The sequence below is a fragment of the Eubalaena glacialis genome, chromosome 4, assembly GCF_028564815.1.
Source record: "Eubalaena glacialis isolate mEubGla1 chromosome 4, mEubGla1.1.hap2.+ XY, whole genome shotgun sequence".
NCBI lineage: Eukaryota > Metazoa > Chordata > Mammalia > Artiodactyla > Balaenidae > Eubalaena > Eubalaena glacialis.
The window spans coordinates 29,766,170-29,778,187 of record NC_083719.1 but is presented as its reverse complement, the minus strand read 5'-3'; the positions used below and the strand labels follow the sequence as shown (position 1 = coordinate 29,778,187).

General features: G+C 35.1%; 1 protein-coding gene across 1 annotated transcript in view; it reads left to right on the top strand.

The window, feature by feature from the left end:
- Positions 1 to 12,018, top strand: part of LMBRD2 (LMBR1 domain containing 2) — a 40,815-nt gene that overhangs the window by 7,681 nt on the left and 21,116 nt on the right. Inside the window, exons 3-7 of the mRNA XM_061187705.1 lie at positions 2,107 to 2,343; positions 2,601 to 2,698; positions 3,984 to 4,079; positions 6,971 to 7,138; positions 8,062 to 8,272. Of these exons, the coding sequence (XP_061043688.1) occupies positions 2,170 to 2,343; positions 2,601 to 2,698; positions 3,984 to 4,079; positions 6,971 to 7,138; positions 8,062 to 8,272 (747 nt within the window). The 5' untranslated portion in view covers positions 2,107 to 2,169. The remainder of the gene's footprint in view (positions 1 to 2,106; positions 2,344 to 2,600; positions 2,699 to 3,983; positions 4,080 to 6,970; positions 7,139 to 8,061; positions 8,273 to 12,018) is intronic.

Sequence of the window (12,018 nt, the reverse complement as noted above, 5' to 3'; positions counted from 1 at the left end):
TCTTATTTTTATGCATGTTATGTAAAAATCTGTGAATCTAGTTTTTCAGTTAATGTTATGGTAGTTTCCTAATGTTATTTAGTAATCTTAACAAATATCATTTCTTATACTTCAATAATAATCCATCAATGGTTCTGCCATGCCTTAGCATTTCCTTGCTAATCTCTGATATTCATTCTTTTTTCTATGGTTGTCATATTCCTTGCACTGGACAATTTCAGGCAAAATAAATACGTCCAACCATAAAGGGATTTTCATATGATAATTATATTAAATTCACATTGAGTGATTTTTTCTTAAAAAAGCTGTATCTTAAAGATGGTAACAGTTTTCATCAGCACATTCTACATCGAGCTGTCACCTAACCACTTAATCTATTCTTGACTTAAAAATAAGATTTGACTTACTGTTATTGTGATGGTACAAGTTGTTTCCTTGAAAATGAAATTTGAAATTTTGAGTAGTAGTAATGAGCAGAGTTCTAAGCCTTTTGACTTGTAATAAGTATTTGTAAAATCAGTTTTGGGGACAATAACAAGAGTTTTACATTGCCTTTGAAGTCAGCAGTAATAAAAAAAATAGTGTATATACTAAAGCATACAGTAATGTTTTCTATTCATTGGCTTATTCATTCAAGAGATATTTTTTGAATAGTGACTGTATGCCAGACACTGTATTAGAGACATGGGGTACAGTACTGAATAAAATAGGCAAGTCTCTGCTCTCATGGAGTCTGTGTGTGTGTGTGTGTGTGTGTGTGTGTGTGTGTGTGTGTGTGTGTGTGTGTTGGGGGGTGTTTTCAGGGAGACAGTAAAGAATATACATTATATCAGGTGGATAAGTGCTTTGAAGAAAAATATAGCAGGATATGGTGATGGAGAGTGACAAATGGAGTTCAATTTTAGATATTTAAGAATGAAAATATTGGTTGAAATCCACAGAGGAATGGAAAGAAACTACTTCAATAATATAAAGAAATAATGAAGTAAATAGTTTATTAAATGTGATTTTTATTTGTGTTATTCCATATAGAAGTATTTCTTATGTAAATTTAAATTTAGCCTGTTAAAGTACCCAAATTTCTTTATTCTTTTAATAACTAGTTTTGGTTGGAGATGTTTGTTAATTTGACATATTTTATTGATTCTACCTTATTTTATTTTGGTGGGTTGCATCATTATCTTGATTCTCTATGTTAAGATGTTGATTCATTCCTTGGGATATTGTAGTTAATCCATAGACAAAGAAAGATGCCTGACATTGATTTTATAGAGGTGGAAAGCACATATATTTTCTTCAGTTAGTGAAGGTAAATTATTTTATAAGAGTAGAGAGATATCAAATAAACCATTTTCTGCTATCTGTATCATCAACATTTATAATTAAAAATATTTTCGAATGTATGACTTTATTCAGTAATCATTGATAAATCTTTCTGCCTATAAAATAGGTGAAGTAACTTTAAAGAAAATAAGATTTGTATAGATAGATGGAAAGTGATGAGTATATTGAGTATATTTTGTGGAGCAATAAATGAATAAGAATTTCAGGTCCCAAAAGTTAGACAAGATTAGGACGAAAGAAAGAAAAATACTATTTCAAACAAAAGAAACGTTACTTTCAAATGGTCTCTCTCTTTCTGGCTCTCCCTCCCTCTCTTTTAGAAAATCTTAAGTAATGACTATGGATACTTAGAAAACTTTATTTTACAAAATATCTAATTTCCTAGAATCCAGTCACTAGTGTATTTAATAGAAAATATTCTGTTAGGACTTATAATATTAAGGAACAAACTTCAAGTGATGCTGTATTGAAACTGTTCATATCTAGCATTCTTACTTTGTAATATTTTTGGAACTAGTGTGGTTTTTGCTAAAATAGTTTTTTTTCCTGAAGATACAATTTATGTGAAATTTTCAACATATGATTTAAAAAATAAGACATAAGTACTTGAGAGTAGGAATTATCCTTTTCATCTTACTCATGGTCCAATGTAAAGCCTGACAGTTTTCTAAAGACTCTATTAGTACATTAATAAAAAAATAACTAGGAGATTTCCAAGTGGTCATTTCCTATGTTAACACTTTTTTTTTTTTCCCCCCCCAGTTTACAGATATGATCCAGGCCTGTATGTGAATTACTTTGGTTAATCAGAGCAAACATTGAATAATGAGTGGTGCAGCTTTGGGACTCGAGATTGTTTTTGTCTTTTTTCTGGCATTATTCCTACTTCATCGATATGGAGACTTTAAGAAACAACATAGACTTGTAATTGTTGGAACACTGCTAGCTTGGTATCTCTGCTTTCTAATTGTCTTCATACTGCCTCTGGATGTTAGTACGGTAAGAGGTGAAACTGATTTTCACAATTTAAAAGGCAGTTGTAGTCATACAGCATGTTTGAAATATGTTTTTAAGACAACCAAGTCATGTAAAAGTTAACTTATATTTTAAACTTAAGTGTTACTCTATGAATTTGATCACTAAAAAGCATAGCCAGGAAGGTACTTTTGGGTAGATAGGTTGATACACTTCAATATCCCTTAAGTACTTGGTAACTTTTTGGTTTTCATTTTTAAACCATACCTTCATTGCTTTAGACAATATACAACCGGTGCAAACATGCTGCTGCAAACTCGAGCCCTACTGAGAGTAGCAACATTACAGGATTGTATGCAGCTGCTACCCCGGTTCCAAGGTACTTTCTTCTTCTTCTTTTTTTTCTTAATATTGTAGGGGGCAATTTGTTTAAAAATTGTCAGTTTTTACCATCTGGATTTTATACTTATAAAAGTTTATCCTCATTCTCTATTCACCTCCCTTCTTCATCCTTTGCTAATAGACTTTTAGTTACCTTGTATCTTATTTGAGTTTAAATCTTAAATAAATTTTAGATATTTATTGGTAAACAAGGCCTTTCAGTAGATGCTAATGAGAAGCTTGGAGAAGACCTGATTTTTTTTAGTCCCTTACTAAGAAAGTGACTTCCAAAAGCTATTTTTCCTCTCAGCCTCTCCCCGATCAAAAAAAATGGGGCATGCATTTTCTCATTTGCCTTAATTTACAAGGTTGTAATAAAGGACGAGGAGGTTATTCTGTATGTAGGATATTCCTTTCATATTGCACATCCTTTGATATCATTATAGTTTTAGACTGAGAATAAAGTTCAAATTATCAAAAGGTTATATTGAATTCATATCAAACTTCCAAGTAAAAAACTAATAAATATTGGTTATAGCTTTTACCAATGCTTTAAGTAGTATTCACATGCTTCTTTATGCAGCTTTTATTTTATTTTTTTTTAATCAAAGCTGGATAAGGGTAAATTTTAAATGTAGTTGTTATTCCCTTTTGAAGAACCATTGTGGATTGTTGGAAGCCCTTGGGCTAAAGGATAACCTTACAGTCTAGGCAGGCTGACTATTACTGGAAGAATCTATGGGCAGATACACATATATTCAGAAACTTCAAACAGAATTATGTATAGATGCTGGCATCTATCTCCATAGGAGATATGCTATATGACTGATGAGTTAGGGTTCCAGTTTCTAGGAATTAATCACCTAACGTCTTTCTCTCCTTCCTGCCATAACCAGCCCCACAAATGGGGTGAGTGTGTATTTTAAAGGTAATCATCAACCCTAAAGGTAACCAAATCAGAGATTTGATTTCATGATGCATTTGCTTTTAAAGACTGTCACTTTATTAGTCTATTAGAACATTCTGTCCTCTTTTTACTCAATGACTAAAAAAACACTGAAAGTTGAAAATTTAAATGCATTCCTCTTTAAAACAGTTTTATTCCCTTTTTGTATGTTTTTTCGACAGTGAGCTTTGAATTTTAAGTTTTCTATGAAATTTTACAAATTAGAATCAATAATTTAAAATCTGAATGTAAGTGAACTTTGCCACGCACAAATTAATTGTGCAATTCATGTAAGTAATCATTTATGATTAATTGGCTTTAAATTGTTATTAAATAGCGCACATCCGTGTTTCAAGCCATGGAGTTATATTCCTGATGGAATCATGCCAATTTTCTGGAGGGTAGTATATTGGACATCACAATTTTTAACATGGTAAGTGGTAGTGAAGGATAAAATTTTTGATATTTTGGCTAAATTTTTAAAAGTGATTATTTTTCCAGTGAACTTTCATATTTTAGAATTTATTCAAGTGTCATTTTTTCCCTTAAATCTGTATCCTGTCTCTTTCTGCTCATTCAGGTCTCTCACATCTTAAAAGGAATGAAAAGAAAAAAACAAACAAGAAATAGAGAACAGAAACAAAAAATTCTCCACGTCACCATTCCCTTTTAGTTATTGCCTTCTCTCTGGACATTCTTCAATTCAGTTTTCTTCAAGTCCCATTGTTATGTGAAACTGGTCTCTTGCTAAGGTCATCATTATCCTCTGGTTTTCTTTCTATGTGCTTCTCCCAACCTTCTGAATTTCCTTTATGGGCTCCATTTCTGTGGCGCATTTCCTAAATGTTGGTGTTCCCTAGGGTCCCATCTTTGGTCATCTTGTTATCTGACTCTCCCTGAATAACTTTAATTATAGCCATGGTTTCATTAACCTGTGATGCATTCCAAATCTTTCTTTCTACCCGATATAGCTTTGTCTTTCTGCTGTGCTCCAGACTCATACTTTTTCCACTGCCTACTGAGCATTTTAGATATTATGCGGGTAACTAAGCTCTAAAACTGGAGGTGGTGAACATTGCAAGAGAAAAATCACATAGCAGAGTATAGTGCCCCTGTAGCATGTTCACTGAACTTGACTAGGCCCTCAACACTGCCAGACTCTCATCTTTTGTTTCTCTCGTCTGCTTGCTCTTCATTCTCCACAACAAATCTTTCCAATCACTACAAACCTTAGCTCTTCCCTTTGTGCCTCTCTCTCTCTCTTACATCCTAGAAACAATTGCCTTCTCTCCTTGCAGATGACTTTACTTCCTGCCTCCCAGTGAAAAAAGAAGTCATCAGATGGCAGCTCTTTTCAGCTTCTCACCAACAAACCTACCTACCTACCCATCCTTTCTTTCCTTCCCTCCAAGAATGGAAGAGTCCCTCCTCCTGAAATATGGACCCATCCCCTTCAGCTCTCGTTACTTATACTTCTAGCTTCCAATTTCAACCAAGCATGTACAATTCTCTCATCCTTAAAAACAAAACAAAACTGTTTCAAATCAGAACCCTTTCCAGCTTTCTATCTTCCCCCTCAATGATCTACTCATTACAGCTGAATTTTTTAAGAGACACTTTTTTGGGGTATGAATTAGTACAGTAAATTGCACAGATTGTGTTTAGTTTGACTTTTTTCAAAGTGAATACACCCATGTAATCAGCACTCAGATCATGATATAGAACATGAACAATATCCCCAGAAGCTTCCCTCATACTTCTCTCCCAGTCATTATGCTCCCCAAAGGTAACCATGATTCTGACTTTGATCACCATAGATTAGTTTTGCCTGCTTTTCAACTTTATAAATATGGAGTTATACAGTATGTACTTTTTTGCCTCTCTCTTTTTGCTCACATATTTGGAAGATTCTTCTATGTTGTATGTTTCAGTATTCTTTTCTTTTTCAATTCTGTAAAAGATTCCATTTTGTGAATATACCATAGTTTATCCTACCCAGCCAAACTTGTTGAATTGTCTACCTCAGTGTCTCCATTTGCTCACTGCTTACCCTTTCCTCAACCCATTGAACCGTATTTTCTACCCTCCCTTCTCCACTCACACATACAGGCTCTTAATTTACTTGACCTCTTGGCAGCATTTGATTCTATTGTTTTCTCTCTCCACTTCAACTACTTTCTTCTCCTGGTTTCTGCTCCATATACTCCTTATTTTCTTCTGTAACTCTCGACTGCTCTCTCAGTTTCCTTTGCTGGTCTCTCCTTCTGTTTGTCGGCCTTTCCTTTAAAAGTTGATATTTCTCAGGGGTCCGTCTCAGATCTTTCCTTCTCATTCATTCTAAATCAGTTTTTGTTTTTTTAAATTTATTTATTTTTAATTTATTTTATTTTTGGCTGTGTTGGGTCTTCATTGCTGCGCGCGGGCTTTCTCTAGTTGCAGCGAGTGGGAGCTACTCTTCATTGCAGTGCGCAGGCTTCTCATTGCGGTGGCTTCTCGTTGCGGAGCACGGGTTCTAGGCGTGAGGGCTTCAGTAGTTGTGGCTCGTGGGCTCTAGAGTGCAGGCTCAGTAGTTTTGGCGCACGGGCTTAGTTGCTCCATGCATGTGGGATCTTTCCAGACCAGGACTTGAACCTGTGTCCCCTGCATTGGCAGGCGGATTCTTAACCACTACACCACCAGGGAAGCCCCTCATTCATTCTATATACTCACCCTTCCAGATCTCATCTACTGATGTTGTTTCAGTACCATAGATATGGTGATGACTCTAAAAGCTACTTCCTGTGCATCTTCTTTGGGATGTGTCCTAGCTACTTCAACATCAGTATACTGACAGCCACCCTTCTCTCCTGCTTCTTACCACAGCACCACCCCTTACCCTCTCGAAATAGTTCCAGTTTGGTTCCATTTAAGTACATTCTCCATGTTGAAGCTTTATCAGTGCTTAGAAAACTAAAATTTGATCATGTCTCCTTTCCGTTAAAGAAAATGATTCCTCATTATTCTTTGGATGCAATCTAAATTATTTGTAAAAGCATTAAAGGCCTTTTTTTAGATTCATTGTAAGTCACCCACACTGTTGTACTCTCTGTTGGTCATTGTGGCCTCCTTTTGCTCCCAGGAATGTGCTTTGCTCTCCCCAAAATTTAATATTAGAAAAATATTCAGCTATCTATTATAGTTTGGTTCAGTATTAATTATTACTCAAAATCATATTTATTCATGAAAAGAACCACACATTAAAATTGAGATTCACATATTTTCAGTATTTTGAGATTATACAGACATGTCAAGTGTTTTTTAATCATATTTTTTCTAATCATCCAGGATTCTGTTACCTTTTATGCAGTCATATGCAAGATCGGGAGGGTTTTCTATTACTGGAAAGATCAAAACTGCACTGATTGAGAATGCAATCTATTATGGCACCTACTTGCTGATTTTTGGAGCGTTTTTAATTTATGTAGCTGTAAACCCACACTTGCACTTAGAATGGTAAGAAAAACCATGTTCTTAACATTGTTTCTGTATACATTTGCATTTTTTAAAATTAATTTTTATCTCATATGCAGGTAAACAAACATTTCCTTGAGAAACCTACCATTATATGTTTTATAGAGTCCCCCAAAAGAATATCATAATAATATATATTACTAAGAAGGAAAATATGGAATAACATCTTTGAATACATATGTTAGACAAGGGACTGATGCTTTGTCTAAGAGCTATATGTTAAAAGTATTAACTTGCATGATTTTTTGATAGACTTTCAAATTTTGTGTATGACTAAATACCTAGATTTCTTTCTCATTGGGACTTGTGAATACTTTTCTTTTGTTCTGACTATAATTTGAGGGCATATTTCTCTTTAACTTTGGATTTATCATTGCAATAAAATTGAAATCTGTATTATACTTGTGGTCTATTATAATATACGTGAAGAGTCAGAACTGAGAAGTTTAGGAATGGAGTAGCAATGATAATCCTTACTGTTGCATTCTTGAGGTTTGCGTGCATCTGCCTTAAAACAAGTTAAAATTTTTTCAGGCTTAAAATTTTTTTCAGGCTTCTCTTGGTTAATATTAAATATGAAAGCACCTAATGAAAAATATATTTTCTTCAGGATAATTTTTGCCATGAATTTTTCTACATTCTAATTTTAACTATAATAGAAGCCGTGTTTCCTGTGTTAAAGTCTATTTCTGCAGTCACACTCTAACTTTTCATTAAAACACGTTATCTGCTGTTACTAAAAGAGTAGCTGAGGATTTGAAGGTCAAATTTTTTCATATAAAATTGGAGCCATCTTGTAGGGCAGTTGTTTTCCGAAAAACCATTTAACACTAGTTAGTTCCATTTGACTTTTTTTTTGCAAAAATTTATCTATCACAGCTATCTGCTTATGTTTTCTTCCTTAGGAACCAGCTTCAGACAATTGGGATAGCTGCTGCAAATACATGGGGTCTTTTTCTTCTGGTGTTGTTGTTGGGGTATGGCTTGGTAGAAATCCCTCGGTCATACTGGAATGGAGCAAAAAGAGGTTATCTACTTATGAAAACTTATTTTAAGGCAGCCAAATTGATGACAGAGAAAGCAGATGCAGAAGAGACTTTAGAAGATGTCATGGAGGTAAGCAAGTTTAAACTGTAGAGTCAACAGTCATCAAGCTGTGTGTATCTCCTTTTGGATATACTGTTGGTTTTGTTGTTGTTGTTGGCACACTGATGGGCTTTAGAATAAAAATTTGGTGATGTACAGTTTTTAAGGATGTCTCATCATTCGAATGACTTCTTATTGGCAGTTCAGCTTCATGAGATATCATCTCCATCTTCTAACCGACAAAGATGCAGGGAGAATATATTCAGCAGTGCAGGGTTATGCTTGTTGTCTTGGGGTAACTTTTATTTTTATTTTATTTTTTTGGCCGCGCCAGGTCTTAGTTGCGACACACGGGATCTTCGTTGAGGCATGCAGGATCTTTCGTTGCGCTGCGCGGACTCTTCGTTGTGGTGCACGGGCTTCTCTAGTTGTGACGTGCGGATTTGCTCTCTCGTTGTGGTGTGCAGGCTCCAGGGCGCGTGGGCTCTGTAGTTGTGGCATGTGGGCTCTGTAGTTGTGGCATGTGGACTCTGTAGTTTGCGGCATGGGGGCTCTAGTTGAGGCACACGAGCTCAGTAGTTGTGGTGCGCGGGCTTAGTTGCCCCGCGGCAGGTGGGATCTTAGTTCCCTGACCAGGGATCAAACCCATGTCCCCTGCATTGCAAGGCGGATTCTTTAACACTGGACCACCAGGTAAGTCCCCTGGGTTAACTTTTAATAGTTAAAAGTTACGACTCAAACGTTTCCCAGATTAGATGATAAGTTATATGGTTACCGTGACATAGTAGAAGTGAAAATAGAAATTAAAGGATGCATCTTCCTGAAAGTTTGACCCAAAGTAATCCCACCAAGTATGGAAACCTCTTTAGAGACCAACATACATGGGAATTTGTGTCCCTAAGTTTTGTTTCCTGTCTGTAATCTTAACAAGGCACTTCATTTTACTCACTTGTAAAATTCATATGACTTGAACCAACTTCACAAAGTTGTTGAAAGTATAAATTTCAATAATATACACACAAAAAATACAACAAATTATAAAATTTTGCTGTTTAATAATTTCGTTGTTGATTTTAAAAAAGATTGTAGTCACCTCAAATTTTGCTCTTCTGGGCAAATATGCTATTCCAATAATGTTATTCTTCAGCTTAAAACCTTATGTTGAAGGCTTTCGTTCACTTTAGAGTAAACCAAAATGCTGTAATGTGGTCTACCAAAACATGATTTGGCCCACGTCTAGCTCTCTCTTATCTCTCTGTCTTCCCCATGCTGGTCAACTTTGGTTCCTCTAACTTAATAATGGTGATGATAATAGCAAACAAGTATGTAGGCAAACAAGTATATAGAGTCACATATTTGCCTATGACTTTCTAAGCACTTTATATATATTAATACATTTAATTCTCAAAACAACCTTATAAGGGAGATTTTTTTACCCTTGTTTTATAAATGAAAATGAGACACAGAGAGGGTGAGTTTCCCATGTTCACATGGCTACTGAGTGATAGAGCCACTGTGTGACTCTAGTTCATGCTTTAACAGGGATCGGCAAACTTTCTGTAAAGGGCCAGATAGTAAATATTTTAGGCTTTCTGTGCCATATGGTCTCTGTTGCAGCTACTCTGTCACTGTAGCATGAAAGCAGCCATAGACAATATATCATCAATGAATGAGCAATGGATGTGTTCAAACAAGAACAGATGTTGGGCCTGATTGGATCTGGTTTGCCGACCCCTGCTCTTAACTGTTACATTCGTTGGCACTCTATTCTGTCTTTGAGTATGCTATTCCCAAACTCTTGGAACGCTCATTTCTCCAGTCTCTTTAGCTAATTCCTACTTCATTTTCAGGTCTCCACACAAGTGAGAATTCTTCAGCGGAGGCTTCTGTGTTAGTTTCCTGGGGCTGCCATAACAAAGTACCATGAACTAGGTGGTTTAAACAACAGGAATCTATTGTTTCAGAGCTCTGGGGGCTGAAAATCCAAGATCAAGGTGTCAGCAGGGTTGGTTCCTTTAGAGGGCTATAGGGAAATTTGTACCATACCTCTCTCCTATCTTCTGGTAGTTAACTGACAGTCTTTGGTGTTCCTTGGCTTGTGTTATAGATCTCTGTCTTCATATTCACATGATATTCTCCCTGTGTGCCTGTATCCAAATTCCCTCTTTTTATAAGGACACCAGCCAGATTTTGGGCCCACCCCATTCCAGTATGACCTTATCATAATTTAACCAATTATATCTGCAACAACCCTATTCCCAGATAAGATTACATTCTAAGGTACTGGGGCTTGAGACATCAATATATGATTTTGGGGGTAACACAGTTCAACCCTAACACCTTCTTTGGTCCTCCAGATTCTTAGATACTCATCAGCCATTTTTAAGTGAATGAATAAATGAACAAAAGAATGAATACTGATTCTTTAATTGTCGTTGAAAATTTTTATGTTGACTTCTCAGCATTTATTTATAAAATGTTAAGAACTGTAGCAGAAGACATTGATTCAAAATATAGGAGTAAATCTCCTATAGATAATACTCTATTACATTTCCTTAGGCATGTGATGGATATTATTACATTTTTCGAAAGAAGTTAATTTATATTTGGTATTTTTTATGTTTGATAATTTGAAATTTTGAAAAAATATTTGAAAATTTATATTTGATAATAAAATAATTAAAAGGAGATCATTTAAGTTTGATAATGTTCCCCTCAAAAGTTGGTATTAAATTCAGTTGTTTCAGATTTAAGGAATATGGATTTCACCAGTTCATTCAAAATTCCTTGACCAAGTATAAATTAAATGCAGTTTATTATTTTAGATCTGGATTTTGCTAGGAGGAATCTTCAGTGTCTGAATAAAGATAGATTTTGTTGTTGTTGTTAAATAGGAGTCCTCTACTTAGAAATAGGATGTGGAAAATTAAGGATTGGAATTGATGCCTTCTTTGCTATTTTAGTGTAGGTTTAAGGTGTGAAGGATTTAAAAAATTTTAGATAAGAGAAATTTTTCCATGTAAATAAGAAACCACTCTTTTTATTGAATATATCTGACGTAAAACATTGTGTAAATTTAAGGTGTACAAAATGTTAATTTGATCCATTTTTATATGGTAAGAAACCGCTCTTTTCTTAATGGATCTTTTGAAAATAGCAGCAAGTCCACATACATAGCAGGAGAACTCTGGCCCTTTTTTGCCCCCTCAAAAAATGCATGATTTAGCAGGTATGAATTTCTTTGTCCATATATTTAAAGGGAATTTGGGATCCTTCCTGTTTTTCTGAATGTCTGAAAATTTATAAGCTTGTGGAGAAATTTTTTTCATCATTTTTTAAATACCTAGTGTCTTCCTGCCATGTTAAGCGCTATGTGGAACTGGCCATTAGGATACTAACTGTCTAGAGTAGAAAATTGTACAGTCCCTCACAGTATATGATAAATGCACTGTAAATGATACATGCTCTAGTGTAGAGAAGTTTCACTTAGAGGAAGAGGTGAAATGGAGGAAGTGAAATATGGCCTGGGCCTTGAAGAATGGGTAGAATTTTCATAGCTGACAGCATTCTGGTCAGGTATCAGGAGGTTTTAAAACCAAATTAATTATGAATAAGATAAAAGATAAAGTTTATAAGATTTGAAAGATAGATAGCCAGATAGCAGGGCCTTGAATGTCAGACTCAAAAGTTCAGAGTGTATTTTGAAAGCAGTGAGGAATCATTGAAACCTTGCATGCAGGGAAGAGACATGATCCTGTATGTGGTTTAGGATAATC